The sequence below is a fragment of the Gekko japonicus genome, unplaced genomic scaffold (assembly GCF_001447785.1).
Source record: "Gekko japonicus isolate JY-2015 unplaced genomic scaffold, Gekko_japonicus_V1.1 scaffold709, whole genome shotgun sequence".
Lineage (NCBI taxonomy): Eukaryota > Metazoa > Chordata > Lepidosauria > Squamata > Gekkonidae > Gekko > Gekko japonicus.
The window spans coordinates 648,133-672,390 of NW_015169796.1; the positions used below are offsets into that span (position 1 = coordinate 648,133).

The 24,258-nt window shown below is 46.3% G+C and overlaps 1 protein-coding gene across 1 annotated transcript; it reads left to right on the forward strand.

The window, feature by feature from the left end:
* The first annotated feature begins 5,392 nt into the window (after positions 1-5,392).
* PGAM2 (phosphoglycerate mutase 2) lies at positions 5,393-20,001 on the forward strand. Its single transcript, XM_015417056.1, has 3 exons — positions 5,393-5,900; positions 8,651-8,831; positions 19,788-20,001. The coding sequence occupies exons 1-3, from the start codon at positions 5,487-5,489 to the stop codon at positions 19,955-19,957; spliced, it is 765 nt and encodes a 254-aa protein (XP_015272542.1). The 5' UTR covers positions 5,393-5,486; the 3' UTR covers positions 19,958-20,001.
* The last annotated feature ends 4,257 nt before the right edge of the window (positions 20,002-24,258 follow it).

The window sequence follows — 24,258 nt, forward strand, 5'->3', positions numbered from 1 at the left end:
AAAAAAATCTTTGTGTTTGTGTCCTTTATAATGTTTATATCTCTGCTACCTGGCATTACTTTTTATGACACACATGGCTTGGCCCGACAAGGTCCAATTTATGTCCGATCCGGCCCTCCATGAGTTCGACACCCCTGGTTGAGAGGGTTAGACCCAGGATCTGGGAGACCCTGGTTCGACTCTCCACTCTGCCATGGAAGCCTGCTGGGTGATCTTGGTCCAGTCACACGCTCTCAGCCTAACCTTCCTCACAGGGTTGTTGTGAGGAGAAAGTGGAGGAGAGGAGAATGATTTAAGCTGCATTGGGGAGAAAGTTAGGGTATAAATGAAGTAAAGAAATAAATGGCTTCCAGGGGAAAAATTAAAATCTGATCAGTCTCTGTAACATTTATTTTTCAAAAAGAATCGGGAAAATAGTAATGGATCTCCCCAAGAACTGTGGTCCTCAGACCATTAAATTTCTGTGGCAAGTAGAGGGATATCTGCATGGGTATGCGCAAGCATAGGCTGTCTTCATAAATTTCAAGGCTTTACAAATATAAACCATATAAAGCATTAAGATTAGAACTGCTACTTTTTTCCTATCAGAAGTTATGTCCCTTTGCCAGCTTTGTGACAAGCAGAAATTCAACAGGTGTAGCTTTTAATGGCACGGAGATCAGTTGAGCCTTGCTAGAAACAAAAGAGGCAACCTAGACTGAGTATCCTCTTTGCAAGACACTGATAGTGGGAGGAACTTCTTGAGGCCAAACAAACCACACAGAAAGTCTTTTTAGGAAGTCTTCTTAGTGCATTAGTGTATGCCTGAAACAGTGGGGGCTTTGCTCACTGGTGATTGTGATGGGACATAATGGTCTCTTAGGAATGCAAGAGGCCTTTGATCTTGCATGCCACAATACAATTGGCTACAAAGCCAGCAGTACAGAGAGAGCTGAACAGGTAAGTGATGGATTCTTGTAAGGATATATAGTTTATTCGTTTTAGGTATAATCCCTCCCTAAATTAATGTGCGCCACACCCAGATTCACAGTTGTTTCTGCCACAAAATGCAAACCTGCCGACTAACTCCTGTCACCCCAGTGTTAATTCATCTCCTCTTCATCGAATTGGCTCATCGTACCAGTAGGGGCACCAGGTCCAGATTGAGAAATTCCTGGAGATTTGGGGAGAGTGGTGTTTGGGGAGGGGAGGGGAGGGAGCTTAGCAGAGGAGGCTGCTCGAGGCAGAATGGGCAGAGCAACTCCAATTGTGGCTTCATCATGGCGGAGCAACCTTGTCTGCAGCAGTCAAGCAGCGTGGGGACGTCTGCCCCGGTGCTGCACCGCTGGCTCTGCAGTTTGCCCATGTGGGTTTTCCTTTGCACCCCCCTCACAGCCCACGAAGCCTTACCCCAACTTACCAGCTGCTGTCCTTTATACAGTTTATGTCTCCGGTACCTGGCGTTATGTTTTATGGCACACATGGCCCGGCCCGACAAAATGACATTTATGTCAGATCAGGCCCTCGTGACGAATGAGTTTGACACCTCTGCCTTAGAGAGTATGTTGTTCACATTGTCTTCTCATTCTGTGATCTTCGTCTTGTTGCGTTGTTCATTTGTTGTCTTATGCTGTCTGGTCACATTGCTTTATATCCTGCAATCTTGCCTTGCGTCTCAGCGAGAAAGGTGGCTTGAAGCATGAACCCAAGTTGCCAGATCGGAGATGTCTCTTGTACTTTTAAGCGTAGCATTGAGGAGCGTAGCATTGTCGCCAAGCGCAATGCCTGGCAACCTATAGGAAAACAGAGGGAATTAATGCCTACTAAAATCCTACGTAATGTGCATTGTAGCACTTGGTGATAGTGGTGGTGGGGGGTTCTGGTCGATGAAGAACAGGTCAGGAGTTTCCTTCATTTTTTTGAGCTTGTGTAATGGTGCCACCTGGTGGGCAATTGCCTAAAGTGTTCCCCACTAGACTTGTACTTTTAAGCGTAGCATTGAGGAGAGAAGAATGTCACCAAGCGCAATGCCTGGCAACCTATAGGAAAACAGGGGGAATTAATGCCTACTAAAATCCTATGTAATGTGCATTGTAGCACATGGTGATGGTGGTGGTGGGGGGGGGGTTCTGGTCGATGAAGAACAGGTCAGGAGTTTCCTTCATTTTTTTGAGCTTGTGTAATGGTGCCACCTGGTGGGCAATTGCCTAAAGTGTTCCCCACTAGATGTTGCTATCACTGTAGGCATTTGAGGTTCCTGGAGGAATGGCTGCACACCCTCGTATCCAGTTCAGTGCTGCTGAAGTCGTTGAAAAGCAGCCCTTAATACTGCTGTCTTAGTGTTGACACCTGACAGGAAGACTCCCGTGCTGCTTCCACCACTATAATGAACTTTCCACGTTGCTACAATCATCAGTGGGAAAACTACACCTGCTGGATTTTGCCCAGTTAAAGTCGCAGAATACTTCTTCAACCAAACTTTCCTGTTACAGGCAAGGGAAGTTAGAGAACTTGGATCCCACCAGAACAACGCTCCCTCATTATCAAAATGCAGTTCTTCTGCATGGCCCTTTCACCCATAAGAACGTAAGGAGAACCCTGCTAGATATCAGGCATATGTAGTCCAGCATCCTGTTTCTACCGTGGCCAGCCAAATTGCTCTAAGAAGCCCAGAAACAGGGCAGGAAGGTAACAGCACTTCCCCCTCCTTGTTGCCCTTGACAATTAGTAGTCAGAAGTATAGGTTCTATTTTCTATAGGTTCTATTTTCTCAGTGTGTCTAATAGTTCCCCATAAAAGGAATAGAGGCTCCAAGAACCTCTGGGTAGTGAGGGGATACAGTGGTCAGTATGTATTTAAATATTTATACCCCACTTTTCTCCGCAATGGGGACCTATAGTAGATTGTGCCGTCAATATTCCCCAATAGCCTTGAGAAATAGGGGAGGCTGAGAGTGACTGGCCCATGGTCACCCGCCCTTGACAATTAGTAGTCAGAAGTATACTTCTTCTGAATATGGAAGTTCTATTTTCTCAGCATGTCTGATAGTTCCCCATAAAAGGAATAGAGGCTCCAAGAACCTCTGGGTAGTGAGGGGATACAGTGGTCAGTATGTATTTAAATATTTATACCCCACTTTTCTCCGCAATGGGGACCTATAGTAGATTGTGCCGTCAATATTCCCCAATAGCCTTGAGAAATAGGGGAGGCTGAGAGTGACTGGCCCATGGTCACCCAGAGGGCTTCCACAGCACAATAAGGATTCAAACCTGGGTCTCCCAGATCATAGGCCTACGCTCTGACATCCATACCATGCTGGTAAAGGTAGATATAATTCCATCCAAGCTCCCACAGGTTCCAAAAAGGTGAGTAGGGGGAATATCTTCCCATCATATTGTAAAATACCACTGTGCAACTAACCACTGGAAATAAAATGACTGATGCTAGAACTAAGTGGAGGGCTGAGATGATAATGGACCACGTGCTGTTCGCCTGAGTCAGGAAAAGTGAAATGGACCCAGCAGATTCTTGCATTTCTATGGCGATCCAACTGTATCATGTGCTCATCACCCTCTTGTTTGCCTGCTACAGCTACTGTGCTTTTTAATAATTGCATGGGAAGCAGAAATTCAGTAGGTGACTATTTTCCCCAGCATGGAAATGTAGTGATGGGCAAAGCCTTCTTCGCTGATTTTTCCCTCTCACCCCACCCCAGGAAAGGCCAGAAATATAGTTGGCAACTGTGCATATCCAGCTGGACACATATACGCATGAAACCCTCAAGCAGATTGCTTGTTATGAATTGTTTCTAGAACCAGAGCACGCAGCTGTGTTTTGTAACATGTAAATGCACACTGGAAAGTCATGGGTTCAGCATAAAATAGCCTGGTTTGTTGTACATAGTTAGGGGTATGCCAAGCGATGCAACGAGAAAAGGTTAGTTGTGATATTTGTGTGGATATTTTTACCCCATCGGTCAAACAGCCATTATTACTGCAAGCTAGCTGGATTAAAAAAAAAAAAAAAAGGAGCATTAGGACCCAAAAGCCACCGCCTCCTTTGGAAAGTGAGGCAGTCTGGGAACTGTAGGCTCAATCACAATTTTCCACTCATTTCCTGTGCTCCTCTCAGTCCAGTCAATTCAAGCTCTAAAAATGAAGAATTGTTGCCTTTTTTAAACAAATGGCATAATAGAGATTGATCATCAGGCTTAAGGGAAGGATGGATTTTAGGGTGGGGTTAAAGACTGGACACTGGACTGGCTGTTTGCCAAGTGCCTAGGTGCCCTGACCTGGATGGGCCCAGGTTAGCCCGATCTCGTTAGATCCTGGAAGCTGAGCAGGGTCAGCCCTGGTGTTAGCATTGTGATGGGAGACCACCAAGGAAGTCTGGGGTCGCAGTGCAGAGGCAGGCAATGACAAACCTCCTCTTAATGTCTCTTGCCTTGAAAACCTTACGGGGTCACCATCAGTCGTTTGGGTGCAACATGACGTCACCACCACCAACTCCCTAGGAGTGTCCAGGTGCTACAGAACCAGCTGCAGTAGGGTTGCCAGCTCCAGGTTGGGAAATACCTGGGGATTTAGGGGTGGAGCCTGAGGAGGACGGGGTTTGGGGAGGGATATGGGGTATAATGCCATAGAGCTCAGTTTCCAGAGAGGCCCATTTTCTCCAGCTGAACTGATCTCTGAATAGTGGGAGATCTCCAGCCACTATCTGGAGGTTGGTAACCATAAGCTGCAAGCCTTACCTTTATCCCCATCAGGTCTTAGTTCAAACATCAGAAGATCAACTGCAAAAACCTTAAAAAGTATCCCTGCCTTTCCTTGCCTCTATGTTGAAGGCTCTTAATTCCATGCACATTTTGAAGCATTCCCTTGTATGAGCAGGGACGGGGGTGGGTGGGACTGACCATATCCCCTATGCTCCTGCGCAACCCCACTTTCTGTCTGCCTGTGTTATTCCCTCGTTGCCCTAATCCACCCTCCAGCCCTAGATCTCCTTGCTCCCATCTCTGTCCAGGTGTTAGCAAGCCGCATGAGAATCCAGCCCTGGCTTCTCCTTTTGCCTTTGGGCACTTTAAAGTCCTGGGAGTAAGCAGCAGTTTGAAACTGGAGGCTGCTTTCTTTACAGTACCAGCAAGGTGGATCCCAGGAGCCCGGGTTCGGCCCCCTTTCCTGTCTTCTCCTTCAGTAAAAGCCCCAGAGAGAAGGTCACAGGCCTGCCAAGCTATTTCTGGCCTAGACGCAAGGGGAACTTCTCCCAGTTGCTATTTTTGCCTGTAGGCTGTCGCCTGGAGGGAAAATGTGACTGGCTGTCTGCAGCTGTCTTTCTGCTCCAAAGTAGGCACTGATTGGCCAGAAGGTTTAAAGGGGGGGGGAGGGAAGAGTCGTATAAATAGTGGGAGCACGTCCATTCTGGGTGTTGGTGCTCAGGGCAGGGCTGGAGTTCCTCCTTCCTGTACCGGTGCTGGCCTTTTGCTGAGCCTCTCCCTTTCCACCAGAGCCATGCCAACCCACCGCCTTGTCATCGTGCGGCACGGCGAGAGCACCTGGAACCAGGAGAACCGTTTCTGCGGCTGGTTTGACGCTGAACTGAGTGAGAAAGGGAGAGAGGAAGCCAAGCGCGGGGCCCAGGCTGTAAAGGATGCCGCCTACGAGTTCGACATCTGCTACACCTCCGTGCTGAAGAGGGCGATCCGCACCCTCTGGTATATCCTGGATGGCATTGACCAGATGTGGCTGCCCGTGGTGCGCACCTGGCGCCTGAACGAGCGCCACTATGGGGGCCTGACGGGACTCAACAAGGCCGAGACCGCAGCCAAGCATGGTGAGGAGCAGGTCAAGATCTGGAGGCGGTCCTTTGACATCCCCCCACCTCCGATGGATGAGAAGCATCCTTATTACCAAGTTATTAGCAAGGTGAGTGCTGCTGGCATAACCCTGTAAGAGAAGTGATCGCCCAGAGAGGAAATTTGATTATTCTGCAGAATCCAAACTGTGGCAGCAAAACATGCTGTGTGTGTCTTTGCAGGATTTTGGGGTGCAGATATGTTTTAAAAAGAAGGGTGATGTGATCCAAATGGAGATGGTGCATTCATTGATTTAGATATTTATACCCTGCGTTTCTTCCCAGGGGGGGCCAAAAGTGGCTCTTTCATTGTTCTCCCCTCCTCCGTTTTCTTCTCATAACAACAACCCTACAAGGTAGGTTAGAATGAGAGGGTGTGACTGGCTGAAGGTCACCCAGTGAGTTTCCATGACAGCGAAGGCATTCAAACCCGGGTCTCCCAGTTCCTAGAATGGTACTCTAACATAAGAACATACATAATAAGATCATAAGAACATAAGAGAAGCCAATGTTGGATCAGGCCAATGGCCCATCCAGTCCAACACTCTGTCACACAGTGGCCAAAAATACAGGTGCCATCAGAGGTCCAGCAGTGGGTCCATCTAACCACTACAGCACACTGCCCTTCTACAAAGTTCCAGGGGCAATGGAAGCAGTAGTGAAAGGCAGAAGAGGGAACATAGAAAAATGGAACTGGAAGGGATCCCAAGGGTCATCTAGTCCTACCCCCTGCACAATGCAGGAAATTCACAGCTACTCCCCCCCACACACACACACACACACTACCCCAGTGACCCCTGCTCTATGCCCAGAGGAAAGCAAAAAACCTCCCAGGATCCCTGAGCCAATCTGGCCTGGAGGAAAATTCTTGCCTGACCCCAAAGTGGTGATCAACATTAGCCTGGGCATATGAGAAAGGGCCACAAGAGCCGAGCACTGGCTCATCCCTTCCTGCCCTCCCTCTCATGATCTGCCTAACTTTGTAGTGAGTCATAGAATCAAGAAGGTATGGCTCAGGATTGGGGAGACAAGTTTTTCAGGGCAATTTTGACCCTAAAATTGATTTTGGACTGGTTTTCTCATCCACCAGATGCTAAGAGGAAAAGCGGCCTTCAATTTACTCAGTGGAGAAATGGAACATGGTTCTTAACTCCTCGGTGGTAGCCTGCTGTTTATAGTGGCAACATCTGATTGGTGTAAGGTTGCCAGGTCCAACTCGAAATATCTGTGGTCTTTGGGGGTGGAGCCAGGAGCAAGGATGTGACATCCCTTTTGCGAAGTCACTAGATGATTGAATTCTGAAGGGAGTTCTGGCCATCACATTTAAAGGGACCATATTCCTTTTAAATGCTTTTCCTCCATTGGAAATAATGGAGGATGGAGGCCCCTTCTTTTGGGGTTCATAAAATTGAACCCCCTGGTCCAATCTTTTTGAAACTTTGGGGGGGGGGTTTAGGAGAGGCACCAGGCACTATGCTTACAATTTGGTGCCTCTACCTCAAACAACAGCCCCCCCAGAGCCCCAGATACTCCCCATATTGATTCTTTATTATACCCCGTGGGGATCGGTCTCCGTAGGGTATAATGGAGCAGCCACCCCCCCCCCACTTTCTAATATCCCTGAAGTGGGTGGAGGGGCTCTAAACCAGGGGATCCCCTGCCCCCAACTGGGGATTGGCAACCCTAGGTTGGTGAGGTGTTTTCTATCACTGATACATTTATTTAGGAGATGTATATGCTGCCTTTCCAGAGACCTGCTGGAGGTGATTGTTTTCTCTCTTGTATGCCCTGGACCTTGATTCTCATAGCCAAATGGCTTATAGCCAGAAGGCATATCTTGGGAAAGAGCCCACTTGTGGGATAAGTTTGATAGAAAACTTTAAGAGTTGGAGGCTTTTCCTGCTGGTAGTATAGCATCCATGGTCCAGTAAGTGGAGACATGTCTGTGCCCTCACCCTGTGCTGTCTACCCCCTTCCCCCTGTCCTGTCCCTAGTCATTACATTCCCCTTTTTTCAAGGGGCAAAAGACCTTTTTAACTTATGCTTCCTTTCCTGTTCACCATGCAGTTCACCTGGTTGTTTTATGCACACCAAAACTCTATTATGCTCCTCTTCAGACAATAGTTCCCTAACCATCAGGTGGCACACTAGGATCTCCTCTGGAAACCACCAGCGGTGATTTGAGAGCCTATTGGGCCTTAGCTCCTGCTTGCCTTCTGGAGGAATATTGCTATATACTGCTCTCTCCCTCACCCCCATAGCAGCTGCAGGGATATCCTACAGTGGCTTTTCCCTTGTTAACAAAGACCAGTTTGGCTTATAAACATGATGGTGAGTGAGGAATCTTGTATCCCAGATCTCTGCAGATCTCTTAACTGGTCCAAGGATGAATTCAAGGAACTGGGGTGCCCTACACAGTCATTGCTGCATGGCTTCTGTAACAGTGCGGTGGGATGTCCACCATCCAAGTCCAGCATTACTTCCAATTCCTTAGATTTTTGATTGGTGGAGGAGGGGGTGGAACTGCTGGGACTGACCAGAGGGTCAGAGGCTACAGATTGTGGCTACTGTGTGGCTTATAGTCATCTCACTTCACCCGGAGAGGCAGTGTTTAAAATTGGGGTGAGGAGCAGAAGATGAAATCTAGTTTCCAATGTTGGCAAGATCCAACCTTTGATTGTACACTGTGACATTGAAACAGCAGGAACACGCTTGGTCTTCCTCTTTCTTCAATGAGGACTGCCTGGTTGGCTGACCCTAAACTTCTAAGCCCACCCCTCCTTCTAGGTATAACCTTTTGTCTCTTTGTTGCGCTGTTCAGGAAAGGCGCTATGCAGGTCTGAAGGCTGGGGAGCTGCCCTCTTGCGAGAGCCTCAAAGACACCATTGCCCGCGCCCTGCCCTTCTGGAATGATGAGATCGCGCCCCAGATCAAAGCTGGCAAGAGGGTACTTATTGCTGCTCATGGCAACAGCCTTCGGGGGATTGTCAAGCACCTGGAAGGTAAGGGACTGCCTTGTGTTAATGCCAATCATTCCGTGCACTGGTGGTTCTGTTTTGTTTCCCCACCTTGCCTTAAAGTGGCATGGGCACGTTGTCCGGTTCAGAGGGAAAAGCCGCCCAGTATAGGGGGCTGAGGATGCTACTTGCATGGATCCTTCAGCTGCTCTTTGTGAAAGCAGAGACTGACATAGCATTCTCAGTCCAGCTTCCTGAAAATCTTAGCTTTCTTTCTTTAAAAAAGCAAGTCTCCAGCCCATAAAGGCTGGGAAAATAGAGTGCCTGATGAAATCCCAGAATCCAGAGAAGTATCTGAGCAGGACTTCCAGTAGATGGTGGTTGGGGCTTCAGTGACCAATCCTACAAACCTTGTGTAGGAACCGAAGCAGAATAAATTGTGCAAAACAGGTGGATATATGCATATTCAATCAATTTAAATTACATACGGAGTTCATGGAGGCCCCGGTCACGCACAGGTGGATATATGCATATTCAATCAATGTAAATTACATACGGAGTTCATGGAGTTCAGTTTTTCCTCTCCTGGACGCTGGGCTGCAGAATTGCTATCTTTAGAAAATCTATATATTGAAAGTATGCAGCCCTTCCTTCCATGGCAGTGGCAATCTGAACTTGAGCACAGAACTAATTCAATAATGCAACACTCCAGGATGTGGAATCTGTTGCTAAGGATATCTAGTACGGAGATGCGTCTCATATCCCACAGCCTGCTTTATGCCATAGTCAGTTCTTTCAACTCCATAGAATGATCTTGCAGGGATGCTCGTGGAATGCCCCTGAGACCAGGGTACCAGAGCGGACAGCTGGACTGTGGCCATGATGATGAACTATATCGCTTTCAGGCGACCTTTAGCTGGGCAGAGTGCCAGGCCCGTGGCTTCCCAGCTATGCACCTGGCCTATTTCCCACTCAAATCTCTAAGTCTTCTGCTTGCTTCTTGAAAAAAAGAACCACCCAACCTTTCTGCAGAATTTTCTGAGGAAGCGTAGTTGAGGAGCATGAGGCATCCTTGCAGCGTACAGGGACCAGCAGGTGAAATGTCTACCATCTCAAAAGCGCCAGGTTTCCCGGATGTATATGCGAGTAGCTGAGGCTAGGAATGTACTTTGGAGTGGTTTCCAGGAAAAACGTGGTACTGTTCTCCTAATATGGTTTCCAGGTTGCCACCCAGAGATCCCTCTGTACCTTTAAATCTACCACTTCGTCTGAGCTCTCCTTTCCCCTGCTTCTCCCTTGCCTGGTGTGTGGAACACTGGGAGTCCTCCTCCAGCTTCCAACCTGACAACCCAACCTCATTGCGTTCCTTCAGCATTAGAGGGTGGTCACGCCCTAAGTGTGGTCCAAGTTGTTTTCTGAAGGGCTGTTTGGGTGGGTATTGTCATCACTTCTTTTAGACAGAAGAGGTGTCCAATTCGGCACTGTTGGTGTATAAAAGCCCAGAGAGCTAGTTTGTCTGTGTAATAACCAGCTGCTGCCATGAATTGGACAGGGCATCTTCCTTCCCACACTACAACCTGTGGGCTTGCAGCCATCTACAGTCTTTTCCTTTCCTTGTTTATTATCCTGATTTTGTGACGTGATGAGCTGGGGATAGTGGTATCAAGAAGGCACATTTGCTTACATCAGACTTGGTAGAGGTCTCGATGTGTGTGCTTGAAATGCTTGGGTTGGTTGGAGTGTTGTTGTTGTTGTTGATAGTCTGCCTTTCCATTCCCAAGAATACCCAAGGCATTTGCACCAAAAGTAAGAATGCTTTTAAAAAATCAGTCTGTTAAACGAATGAATGCCTAAAAAAACTCACATGCATATTTAAAAGCACACTCACAAAACAACAAAAAAGCAGTCTTGAGACTAACCAAAGGAAGTAGTACTGCACAGGAACTTGCTTGCGGAACTCACTGCCACTAGATGTGGTCATAGCCACTGACTCAGAGGGATTTAAAAGTGTAGGTTTGTAGATCTGTGTAGATTAGGTCCATCATTGGCCTTTAGCCATGATAGCCAAATGGGACTTCCGGGTTTCGGGGCAAGATTCTTCTGCTTTGCCTGCAGGCCCTGCTTGTGGGTTTCGTGGTAGCATCTGAATGGCTGCACTTGGATGCAGGATGGACTCTTGGTTTGATCCAGCAAGGCTATTCTTAATGTTCCGTAATATGGTGGTAGAAGACCAATAAAAGCAGCAAGAAGAAGTGGGAGAGCTACCGAAAATAACCTGAGTAGCAGTAAAAAACTGTAAAACTTGTTTATTGGTCCCCCTGGGCCTTTTCTTGCTTTTTGCAACTCAACATAACACACTTTGCCAATTTTTTGTGATGAAGAGGCCGAAGGGTGCAGCAGCAAGATAGGGGCTCAATGCAGAAGAGCCAGAAATTTAAGTACTGGTAGTCTAGTAAATGTCAAGTGATTTAACTGTATTAAATATTGCTAACATTTACCTTTTATAATTTTATGACACACCTAATGCATGTTGGTTACTCATGGGCCACAAAATGGAAGCAACTTCGCTTGAACACATGCAGAAGTGCAGACAAAAACGTACACAAATTGTGTTAGGGATATAGTCACTGCCCCAAGCCAAATTCCAGGGAATCTTTGGGTAGTAAAATGTCACCCTCCCAAAATTTGTGTTTGTGGTTGCGGAAGTCACTATGTTTCACAGTAGTTTCGTCCTATTTCAAACATCTATTATGACTGATGCTTGTTAATCACTAACATTGGTATTTGAGGAATCATTTTTCTGCCACATCTGTCTGTGGTGAGGTCCTAATGTTGCCCATTGTTTGCAATAACCTACAGACAACTGTAGCACTTTAGTTCACTGCTTCCCTGGATCAGTTTTCCTTTGCAAAAACTGATGGAACCTTCTCTATGCATTCTCCCAAAGAAAATGTAACGCGGGACGACTGTTTATCCCAGTTTTTTTTTTAATTGGGCAGAATAATGTACGTTTTCCTATGACGTATGACAAGGCTAGATGCATTCTTTCTTCTTCTTTTTTTTAACAAAACCGGAAAATTCAGAAAAAGGACTTGGCATGTTTGCTTGAGTAATCTGTAAGTATGTGGTCTGTAAGCCCTTTTCTGCACTGGAACTGTTCTCTGGGTTCTGAATTGGTGTTTGGGATTGCATAGGTTGATCTGTGGTGTGCGGCCGAGTGAGCAGCTTTGCTCTGAGTTCAGTGTGTTGTCCTCTGCTAGGGTTGCCAGCCTCCAGGTGCAAACATAAAGAAACTCTGCGATAGAACAAAACACACTTCTACTATTATGTACTTGTATCCTCATATAGTGGAGCTGCGGTGGCTCAAGTGGTTAAGACGCTGAACTGCAGGCTATGGAAGGTCGGTAGTTCAGCAGTTCAAGACCCGAGTGTGCCGCATGATGGAGTGAGCTCCCATCTCTAAGTTCCGGCTCCTGCCAACCTAGCAGTTCGAAAGCAAGAAATTGCAAGTAGATAAATAGGTACCAATTCAGTGGGAAGGTAACAGCGTTCCGTGCGCCTCGGTGTTTAGTCATGCCAGCCACATGACCACGGAAACGTCCTCGGACAGCGCTGGCTCTTCGGCTTTGAAACGGAGATGAGCACCGCAACCCTAGAGTCGGATTCGACTGGCTTTCGAGCAAGGGAACCTTTACCTTTACCTATCCTCATATATTGATTTACTTGCAATAAAGACTCTACTGTGTCTTATACTTTGTAGCTGTGGACTTTTCTATTAGTAGGATACAATGTACCTTAGGTTTTTGTATGTGTATAAGATATACTAGAGTCTTTATTGCAAGTAAATCAATATATGAAGATACAAGTACATATTAGTAGAAGTGTGTTTTGTTCTATCACGGAGTTTCTTTATGTTTGTCTAACTTTGCCGTGTTTGTAGTCTCCAGGTACAGCCCGGAGACCTCCCAGAATCAACTGTTCTCCAGATGACAGAGATCAGTTTCCATGGAAAAAATAGCTGCTTTGGAGAATGGAATCTATGTCATTATACCCTGCTGAGGCCCCGCCTCTCCCCAAGCCCCACCTTCCTCAACGCAGAGTTGGCAAGCCTGTCTTCTGCACCGCTATGCTTCTGAGCAGAAGGCTGACAATTAGGCCTACCTCTTTCTCCCAAGTGAATTCTGTATGTCCTGGGCAGTGTTCCCTCTAAGCTGAGCTAGTGTGAGCGAGCTCAGTTTTTTAGCCTCCGGCTCACACATTTTTGTCTTCGCTCAGGAAGAAGGGCTCCAGAGCAAACTAATTTATGCAGTAGCCAAATCACCTGCTCACAACTTTAATGCCGGTAGCGCAGAAAGTAGAATTTTTACTCACAGGACTCCACAGCTTAGAGGGAGCATTGGGTATTCTGTGCTCAATTTGGGCCTTGTATTACATCCCGGTAGGGTTGCCAGAGCTGAATGGGGAAATACCTGGAGATTTTGGGAGTGCAGTCTGGGGAGAACAGGGTTTGGAAAGGAGAAGGGCCTTAGCAGGGTACAAAGCCATAGAGTCCACCCTCCAAAGTAGCCATTTTCTCCTGGGGAACTAGTCTCTGTCGTCTGGAGATCAGTTGTAATAGCGGAAGATCTCTAGGCCCCACCTGGATGTTGGCAACCCTACGGTCCAGAAGTTCCACCAGCTGGGCATGCGTGCCTTCAGATTTTCAGCACAGGGGGCCTGGGTTTTGCCCCCACAGTCGGAGTAACGAGACGGACAACATTTTGGATCAAACGAGGGCCACTTTATTAACTATATACAGTTTATAAACCACAAAAACGGCAAGGGAGCATTTCCTAAGTAGCGGAACAGACAAGGCAGGTGTCAGGCTGACCAGCCTCCTTGTCTAATATGTGGGCGAGCCACCAACCTGGTCTTGAGCCATTAATCTGGCTTGTGACCAGCAGCCTAGCCACTGGTAGCCTCCCAGGAGCGCCTACCCCTGAAACCCTGCAGCTTGCAGAGAGGAGCTTACCCAAGAGGCCCCCAGAGGGAATCATCATTCACAGCCCAGGGCCTTAATAGCCTGCAGGCCGTTCCTGAAGACACCCTCCCGGTTACCAAAACAAGGAACGGCTTAAGGTGCTCACCATTTTCCGCTTCCTTATCCCTGCACTCTTCTGCCAAAGTGACCAACCTATTTAACAGCCACGCCCCAAACCCGTTGTTCCACTGCCCCAGTGTAAGGTAGGCAAAAACACCACCACCCCATTGCCAATCCTGAGTAATGGTGAAAAATTCCTACCTGGCCCCCTCGGGCGACCAGCCTCAGCCTACACTAGAAACAGGGCGGGCGGGCGAGCACGAGGCAGCAACTGCCTGGGCGGGAGCGGAGCCAAGCCTAACTAGGCTGGCTCCTCCCCGCCTACGCCCCAGCGCGTTGCGCTGTAGCCACCCCATCCTCGTTCACGGTGGCAAACCACCCCCCGGCCGCCATTGCCTTCGGCGGCACCCGGGAGCTCCCTTCTCCCAATCAAACCTGACCCTTCAGCCACTTGATACAAGAGCCGGTTGCTCTGCAGGCTGCTGAAGGTTGTGTTGCTATTTCTAGTCCAGAGTCGCATTTCAAGACTTGAGAGGTCTTGTTCCCATGCTTGGCTACCGGCGTTTGCCTGTAGCCTTCCATCTACCCTGGGATTCTGTTTCTCTGGCCTCTATGAATTGAGCCCTGGCCCGAAAGGTCACGGGCATTCCAAGGAGGTCTCTCACAATTCAAGAGGAAGAGAGGGCAGCCTACATTATAAAAATGGAACGAGAACAGAGGTCGGTGGTTTCAGAGCTTCCACAGTGCCCTCTACTGCTTGCTGCTGAGACTGCCTCTCATGGATGCCATGTACCATAACTATTTCCATGCAATATGCTGCATTTCCATACAATATGTTGCTTGTGTGATCTGTGCTCTTGGTGTACTTGCAGTGAGCAGAACCCACGTGCTATCTTTCAGACTTGATAGTGAGCATTCTCTGTATTTCAAACATGATAGCTGAATTGCAAAGCAGCTATTGTTCTCTTTCTTCCCTTATGGTTATCCTTTTAATATTTTTCTTCTGGTTTGATTTGATTACTTTACGTTAAGAATTAATCCTGTGGGTAGCCCATGTTAGTTTTTTTTTAAAAAAGAACGAAACAGGAGTCCAGACTTAACAAAATTTATTTCAGCATACGCTTTTGTGAGTCAGAGCTCATTTCAACAAATGCCTAGGGATGTAAATCCATCAGACCCAATTTATACCCACAACAGAAAGGGGTGTGTGTGTTACAAAGAGAGGCCAGTTCAAAACAAGCTCCTTGCATAGAAGAATGATTAATAAGAATTTCCTGCTGCTGCTGCTGCTGCTGCTCAAGATTTGTAAATCGATGAGCTTCTGAAAGGAAAACAAACTCCAGTCCGAAGAGCAAACAGCAGGAGAGTGAACAACTTTCAGCTGTTATTAGATTTTCCAAATGAAAAATCCAGTGCATGATGAAGTGAGATAAATAGGTACAATAGCAAGGTTCAGAGGTATAGTGGATATTAACATCTCTATAGGATGGAAAATGCAAGATAGTGTGTAAGAAATTACAGGTCCCTGTTAAGACCTGACTGAAAGATAGCATTAAACCTCTTGATGAATGTTTCCCTTTGCATTCTCCCTTTGAAGTTCTTGTGTGGGAGGAACATCAGTATGCCTTGGAAGGCAGCAAAAACAAACGAAGAGCCCCATGGCACCTTAAAAGAATAGACTTCATCATTAAATGTAGTGAAGTACATCTGACATAAACAGCTCGATTCAAGAAAGCGTATGCTGCAAGACTGAGAGTTTGTCTTTAAAGTGTCACAGGACTCTTCTTAAAGAGTGATATTATACAACACCAAGAGCGTATGGTGATGGGACAGGTTCCCACAATTGAATGGCACCAATGTACAGAACAGAAGGCGTGGATGTAGCTCTATAGCTGTAATTCGGCAAAGAGCCACTGAAAATACTTGAGTGAAAAAGAGTGCTAATAGAGGGCAGCATCAGCAAATCCGGAACATTAAGGCAGAACTCCCTGCTTCTTTCCTAGCAGAGTTCCTGGGTCTTCAACAGCTGAGGCTCACGTAGGAATGAGGTGGCATTAGATACTCCAGCCAGAGACTCCCTACCTTCCTTGGGTAGTAATTTAGGTAAAGGTAAAGGTTTTCCTTGCTCGAAAGCCAGTCGAATCCGACTCTAGGGATGCAGTGCTCATCTCCGTTTCCAAGCTGAAGAGCCAGCGCTGTCCAAAGATGTTTCCGTGGTCATGTGGCCGGCATGACTAGACGCCGAGGCACATGGAATGCTGTTACCTTCCCACCGAAGCGGTACCTATTTATCTACTTGCAATTTCTTGCTTTCAAACTGCTAGGTTGGCAGGAGCTGGGACCAGAGATGGGAGCTCACTCCGTCATGCGGCACCCGGGTCTTGAACTGCTGAACTACCGACCTTCCGGTCTGCAGTTCAGCATCGTAACCACTTGACCCACCTGCTAAAGAATTATAGGTTGCCTTGGGCTAGCCGAGAATCTTCGTTTGTATACTGGAGTTTGTGGCTCTACTGAAAAGTCAACACAGGATAGCTTTGCGTCTTCCAGTTTGGTGTAGTGGTTAAGTGTGCGGACTCTAATCTGGGAGAACCGGGTTTGATTCCCCACTCTTCCACTTGCACCTGCTGATGTGACCTTGGGTCAGTCGCAAGCTCTGGCACAGCTGTCCTTGAAAAAGAGCAGTTTGTGTCAGAGTTCTCTCAGCCCCACCTACCTCACAGGGTGTCTCTTGTGGGGAGGGGAAGGGAAAGGAGCTTGTAAGCCGCTCTGAGACACCTTTGGGTAGTGAAGGGCGGAGTATAAATCCAGTCAACACAGGATAGCTTTGCGTCTTCCTAAAATATAGATAATCTTTCCACAGCAGCTGGTATTTTTGGTGTTACAAACTAGGGTGTGTGAGCTATTTAGAATTGTGCCTGAGGTCTGCTCTACATAGGATGAGTTGGCAGAATCCAGGAATGTTAGAAAGGATTATGCCACTTCAGGCCACAGGTGGGAAATGGGTTTTTTGATTGCTCCTCTCAGTAAAAGGGGAAATAAACCTAAAAAACAAAACAAAAAAAACCCTCAGACAAGAAAAGCAGTTTTGTCTCGGCTTCCTCACTGCTGCAGTGCCGCTGTGGTGTGGGGATTTTTTAAATTGTTCTGATTCGTATGGAGTGAGCTCCCTTAAAACTGCTCTCCTTGCTGTGCCCGCTTTTCTTTGCAGTGAGGTTTTTTAAAACTTGGGCATACAACCAAAAATAACATTTCTAAGGGAAAGCTACAGCAGCCTAATGAGAACTGTGTTGGTGGGAGGGGTGGAAGAGGGTGTGAGCCAACTCTGTGGCAGGTGTGTGGGTTGCATTGAACTTCCGAAATAAAACCTGCCAGGGGTCAAGCATTTTGGAATGTCATGTACCATTAGGGTTCCCAGGTCCTACCTGGCTGATGGGGGGGAACTCCCGATCCTTCCTGGATTAGTTCTGCTGCTCACACAAAGTGCGAGCACCAGTGATGTCACCCAGAAGTGACATCATCACATTTCTGCCATTGGGGCGATGCTTGGGCAAAACTCTATGGTTTCTGAGTCTCAAAACCATAGAGTTTTGACCAGAACCTAGAGTGTCACCTCGGACATCAGAAATAGGATGATGTCACTCCTGGGTGATGTCATCATGCCTGTGCCAGTGACACCAGGTGGGGGCTTCTCAGGGTGGGGCTTCCCCCACTGGCCAAATGGGCCACGGAGGATTGGGCCCCCCAAAATAGGGGGATCCCCTGGCCCCACCGGGGGAATGGTAACCCTATCTACCGTGCAAGTCCCTTCCTCTCATACCTGGTGGTAAAGAGTGATTGTAGCCACTCAGAGTAAAGAAAACTGTGTACGAGTTCTCTTGAGCTACTGTTTATTTTCCCCATATTGAGGCCTACGATTTCCCATTGCAAACAGAAACTGGGAACTGAGCAAAGACTGAAATGTGGCCCTCGGTTTGGGATTCTGTTGGATTTCTTTCCTTTTTTTTCAGTCTGTAAGGCTCACCAATGCAGCTTACATAAATGGAATAGAACTGTAAGAATAGAATTAAACTGGAGAAGTCCCTGTCCCTCTCCAACCTTGTCCTGGGATGGCAATCCCTTATCTCCAATTCTTACTAGGCTTCTTATGGCTTTCCCCATCCCATACTTTCCCAGCTTCTGGGCCGTGGAGCCTCAGTGGCCTGGCTGAGCTGCTCTTAGTTTGCTTCCACGCCAGGACAGGGCCTTGGGGGTTGATAAGGAGATGCCAGGTGAGGTGGTGAGTGATTACTGTTGTTTGGGTCTCCTTAACCGTATTGGCTTAAGAAGGATGTTGCGCAAACTAGTTAATTTCCGTAAGGATAAAGCTTTAAAAAATAATTTTGCCAAGACCGATGTAATAATGATCTTTGGGAAAGAGACCTTAAAGGCTTTAATGGTCAATAGATGTTAATTCCATTGAACAATCCAAAACCTTTAAATATGTAGGGGTGAGCTTTAATGAAACCATCTGATAACCACAGGTGCCATCTAGAAATTCTACAGCTCGAAAGGAACCTATTCAGAGTCTCTTTTTAAAGAGAATTTTAGCTTTGCCTCACAGTACTCCAGCGGCTTTAGTGCTGGCTGAACTTGGATTAACCCTCAATTAGAGCCTGCACACATGTCGCCCTATTCAGATTCTAAAGAAAGCAAAGGAATATCAGTCTGCTTTTAAAGCAGACCATTGCATTGCTGCACTTGGATGCTGCTTGTGCAGATGGCTTCTACTGTATTCTTTGCTGTTATTCCCTAATGGATTATTGTCAGGGTGACCCTTGCTCAGGTTTCAATATACGAGATTGGATTTTAAGACTGATGCTACATTGGACAGGCATATGATCTCTTACTCTAGATTTTCTGCCTGGTTCAAACTGTTTGAAAAGGACCATGGGACAACTGGTTCAAACTGTTTGAAAAGGACCATGAGAGAACTTATCTGTCCAATGTTACTTCCCCAAATCTTAGAATGGCTCTAACATCTGCACAATTTCAAACTATGCCTTCTGCCATTTTAGCAGGTCGCTATATAAAAACACTGACCGCTGCTCATCTATATATTTCTGCAGCTTTGGTCCCAGAAGATCATCCACATTATATTTTGTTTTGTCCTTTGTACACACAACCCAGAGATAAATTTCTTGCTGACATTCTAAAGGGTTTAAAGTCTTCTTCTGTGCAGGAGAAACTAATTTTCCTTCTTTTCCAGTTCAGATCAGTATATTTCTTATAGAGTGGCACAATTCACCTTGACAGCCAAGAAAATATGGGCCAGAGCTGTGTCTAAAGGCTGAACTGTATACATTTTAAATGTATATTGTGAAGGTGTTTACGTGTTTTTGATTGTGTTTTTCAGAGCCTTCAACTTTATTATGTTCTTGCTTTTGTTATAGTTGTGTGTTTGGCCTTATACAATAAATGTTTTGCTTATGGATAGCTATTGTTAGTAAGTTGCTGTCTTGACACTCCATGGGCCCCTTGGCTCCCTCTTCCAGTGCTGTTCCTTATGGCCAGAGGTGTTCGCCATTGTGCATATGATCGGTAGACAGCAGTGCAGTGGTTGGAGCATTGGACCTGGCTTTGAAGCCCCCACTCTGCCATGGAAGCTTGGTGGGTGACCTTAAACCAGTTACTGTCTTCTGACCTTGCCTACCTCACAGGGTAGTAGTTGCAAGGATAAAATAGAGGATGAGAGAATGTCGTTGTAAGCCTCTCTGAGTCCCCAGTGGGGAGAAAAGTGGGGGTTTAAGCATCTAAAGTAAGTGAATAACTTCAGGCATTTTAGAGCCAGGCATCAACAGCCCATCGCCGAGCTTTTGATGGCCAATGAAGAGCATGGTGTCACAGGACCTTGTCTGACCTTGCTTCCTTTCCCCACCCAGGGATGTCCGACGCAGCCATCATGGAGCTCAACCTCCCAACCGGGATTCCCATCGTGTATGAGTTGGACGCCAACCTGAAGCCGACGAAGCCTATGCAGTTCCTGGGCGACGAAGAGACCGTGCGGAAGGCCATGGAGGCTGTGGCAGCCCAGGGCAAGGTCAAAAAATGAGAGGGAAGAACAATGGGTGAAATAAACATTTGAAAAAAACCCAACCTTGGAGTCAGTGAGATCTGTTCATTGGGAGCTCTTTTCCTGCAAGGCAAGGGTGGGCAGTGGGAGGGAAAGATTGCTTTGTTAACGGTCTTCTGCTAAATGCATCTTGAAAAATATATTTTGCCTGTGGCCCGACTAATGCAACACACAATAAGAGCTTTGACCTTTGGATGATCAAATAAATGTAGAATTATGTTTTCTTTAAAACCTTGACAAGGACCCACAGCTGTTCTTGCTGAATGGAGTTGCTTGATTGTGGGTGTTTGAAAGCATTCAGGAAGCCTTGAAAATGTGTTTGCTAATGTATACCCTGCACTGACCTGGACGGCCAAGGCTAACCTGATCTCATTAGATCTCAGAAGCTAAGCAGGATCAGCCCCGGTTAGTACTTGAGTGGGAGACCACCAAAGAAATCCAGGATTGCTACACAGAGTGAGGCAACGGCAAACCACCATTGCTCATCTCTTGCTGTGAAAACCCTACAGGGCTGGCCGCAACGTGTTGGCTTAAGAACCTGAATGCGATGGACACCATTTAAAGCGCCATGTACGATATTGTTAGCCCCCCATTTCTCAGATTTTAAAACTAATTTAAATGCAGCAGAACACAGCTTGGGCAAAGGGAGATGTAGTGTAGTTTAGGCTCTTTTGATTAGACACAAGGCAGATTTATTTTAAAAAAACTATATGCTGCTTTTCCACCTGACTTGGGCCCCCAGGGCAGCAAATGAGATAAACAACCTTGACAATACAGATACATACAACATTTAAAACAAATAAAGCATATAAACACAGAAACAAAGAGCTCATTAGACTGATTACATTCACAACCTTGTAACTGACCTTGGGACTAGAGAAGCTCTCTACACTTGCATGTTCTGTTTCCTTTTAAGCATGCTCCGTTTTCAAAACGGAGCTCTTCAAAAAACTAGGTACACTGGCTGCAGTCTGTCTCTGCTTACTCTTCTCCCCCATTGTTTGCACTTTCATTAGTAAATCAGCTTTTACCAGTTTGCACTATTTTGCATGGTACGTTGAGAAGCCTTGCCACTTTTTTATAAAGATGCATTTTGGTACCATTTTTTATTGTGTGATCCCATGTGATCCCATATTTGTAGTCATGTGAGGAGAAGAATCCTGTTGGACCGGACCAAAGGTCCAGTCTAGTCCAACACTGTGTTTCTACCAGTGACCAGACAAATTGTCTGTGTGTTTTGCTCTGCTCAGTACTCAGATGAGACATCTATGAAGGTTATAAAACCGCAATGGAAAAACTATCCTTTTTACAAGGCAGAAATTTCATCTTGGCCACAAACGAAGGCACCTGGACACGAGTGATTTCAAAGATTCTCATACCGCACGCCCATCCTCCCCCATATTTCTGTGCAGTAATGTCAGTTGCTTTTTTGCCATTAATGATGGTGCTGGATACAATTTGTGATAGGCCATAATTCAGAGACTGATGGAGGATTCTAAGAAGTATAAGCTGCTCTTGCGATTTACAAAGAAAATTAAACCAACACAGGTTAATAGTTCATTGTCTGGGCTGAGAGTTGTGTTATTGTTTGAAGTGTAGAGCTCTTGTGATGCTATGCAAGATCCAAGGTCATCTCCAGTTCAGAGCGCTGTACCACATCTGCCGAATCTAAGCACTAGGAACCATGGGGCCATGCTGGAGTAGTCAGTCTCCTGAAAAAATACATCAACATTAATAAAATTTTATTTTAAAAGAAGCCATCTCCAGTTCAGAGCGCTGTACCACATCTGCCGAATCTAAGCACTAGGAACCATGGGGCCATGCTGGAGTAGTCAGTCTCCTGAATCCGCAGGCAAAATACATCAACATTAATAAAATTTTATTTTAAAAGAAGCAATATATTCTTTGCCACAGAAAAGAAAGTAAGCATAAAACATGAACACGTGAAGCATCCTTACACCACACCACAGTCCCATCAAGATCAGTATTGTCTACCCTGACTGGTAGGAACTTTCCTGGGTCTCAGGCAGACGTCTTTCAAACTGCTTACTACCTGAACCTTTTAACTGGAGATGCCAGGGATCAAACTTGGGACCTTCTGCATATGAAGCAGATGTTTTCCCACTGAACCACAGCTCCAGATGCTTGCATATGCATTGTTCTCCAAAGTTTATCTCCAACCTACAGCATTATGGGAAAGTTAGGCTGTTATCTACAAGCAAATCTCAGTGTCTTCTGTTAAAGATCGTCTATGTAAAAATCTTAGACAATTGCCATGGAAAGTCCAGCTAGGAAGTTATGTGAAATGGAAGCAACAGCTGTCTTTCCCTTTTAATCTATTTGTGTGTTATCCCAGAAACTCTGAATGTAGGCAATCAGTGTTAAAATGTTTCTCTTGCAGTCATTTAACTTGCATAACACAGATGATCTGCTGAAGGTTTAATTGCATAAGCTTGGAGAGTTCTTTGATCTTCCTAATTGATATAGCTTGTAGAAGTGTTTGAGCAGGTTGAGACAAAATGTGGAAATCCTTGGGTTAAATAGATCATTAGCTACTACATAAAATGATTCTTACATTCCTCTCACTGTATTATGAAACTTTGGTAGCAGTCAAGCTATTCCTTCATTACATGCTCAGTTCACAACTCAACCCAAGGTGCACAAACTGTATGAATCCACTCAACCCACCTCCTCAACATATGACTTAGGCACTGTGAGTTAGCTTGGTATGGATGTTCTGTTTTGCCTACTTTTTTCTCCATGGACTTCCTTGGATTATGAAATTACTATGAACTTAGAATCCTTGCTAGTTCAGGTACTTAGGACAGATCCTGCACATATGCCCAGCTCAGCCTAAGAACCGTGCATTCAATGAACACTTGTAGCTCTGAGAGTTCAGTAGATCGGAAATGTAATCTTGATCAGCTGCCATCTCAGAGGAAAGTCACTTTGTTTTTAGTCTTGGATTTCGTCTTTAAATTAGTTGACAATAACGCTTTCCAAGTCTGGGCTGTCTGTGTGTAGTGAATAGAAATGCATTAATCTGAATGCATTAGCTTTTCTGAGTCGCTGACACAAATAGTTGTAGTGACAGATGCCTTATGAATAATCTTAAGAATTTGGGTGGCATTTTACTATGTCATTTACAAGGTCATGCCACATACACACTGCGAGGTATAAAATAAGAACATTCCTCAGTAACTGAGGAAAGCAACTTTATGCACACCTTGGAGAGTGTATCAATATAATTATGGTGCTTTTAACTCTTTCCTGATTCTCTCACAGGCATTTTCTCCCCTCATCAAAGCAAGTGTGGTGCACTATGCTCAGTATTCCCCGCCCAATGTGAAGGCATTTTCACAGATGATGCTGAGAATCAGCCTTGTACTATAGTACCATTATGTACTATGTACAGAAAGGGACAGCGGGTGGCAACTAGGCTGGTAATCTAGGGAGCCAAGAGTAACCAACTGGTAACCAGTGGAGGAAGAACTGTGTGTATGTGTTGCGTATGAGATAACAAGGTGGAAGATGTGAAAGACAAGAGCACTGATAAAACAACAGTCCTGTCTCAGACACTAAGGTGAAAGAATTCATGCCTGTGTGGTGGCTGCTGAGAAAGCCTGAACAGGTAGGAACAGCCTGAAGCCCTGAGTGGGAAGAACCCGTCATCTTTCCTGAGACAAGTTCAACTGTGGGCTGCAGATTGGAGGACATCTACCTACCTAGGCTACCACATTTTCTCCTCCATGACGTTCCGGCAGATTGGAGGACATCTACCTACCTAGGCAACCACATTTTCTCCTCCATCTCTTCCATGCCATTCCAGATAGTAGGCATAGTTCTTCCTCCATTTTTTCTTCACAACAATGTGGTGAGGTAGGTGATGCTGAGAGGAAGTAGGGCTGCCAGGTCCCTCCTAGCAGCTTGTGGGGGATGGGGAGGGGACTTACCTGGAGGAAGGGAAAGGCCCAGGCCTCGTTGCTGGCGTCACATAGGAAGTGATGTCAACCCACCAGTGACATCCAGGTGACGCTCTGGTATTTGGGCAAAAACTCTGGTAAAACTGGCTTCTACTGTAGTTTTTGCCCAAATACCATAGCGCCCCCCGAACATCACTGGTTTGATGACGTCACTTCCTGTGTGATGCCGGGGATGAGGCCTGGGCCCCTCTTTTTCTCCAGGTAAGTTCCCCTGCCGACCAGCTAATCAGGGGCTGGGGGAGAGGGCCTGGTGGCGGGGGACCCACCACCTCTACTGGGGGGGTTGACAACCCTAAG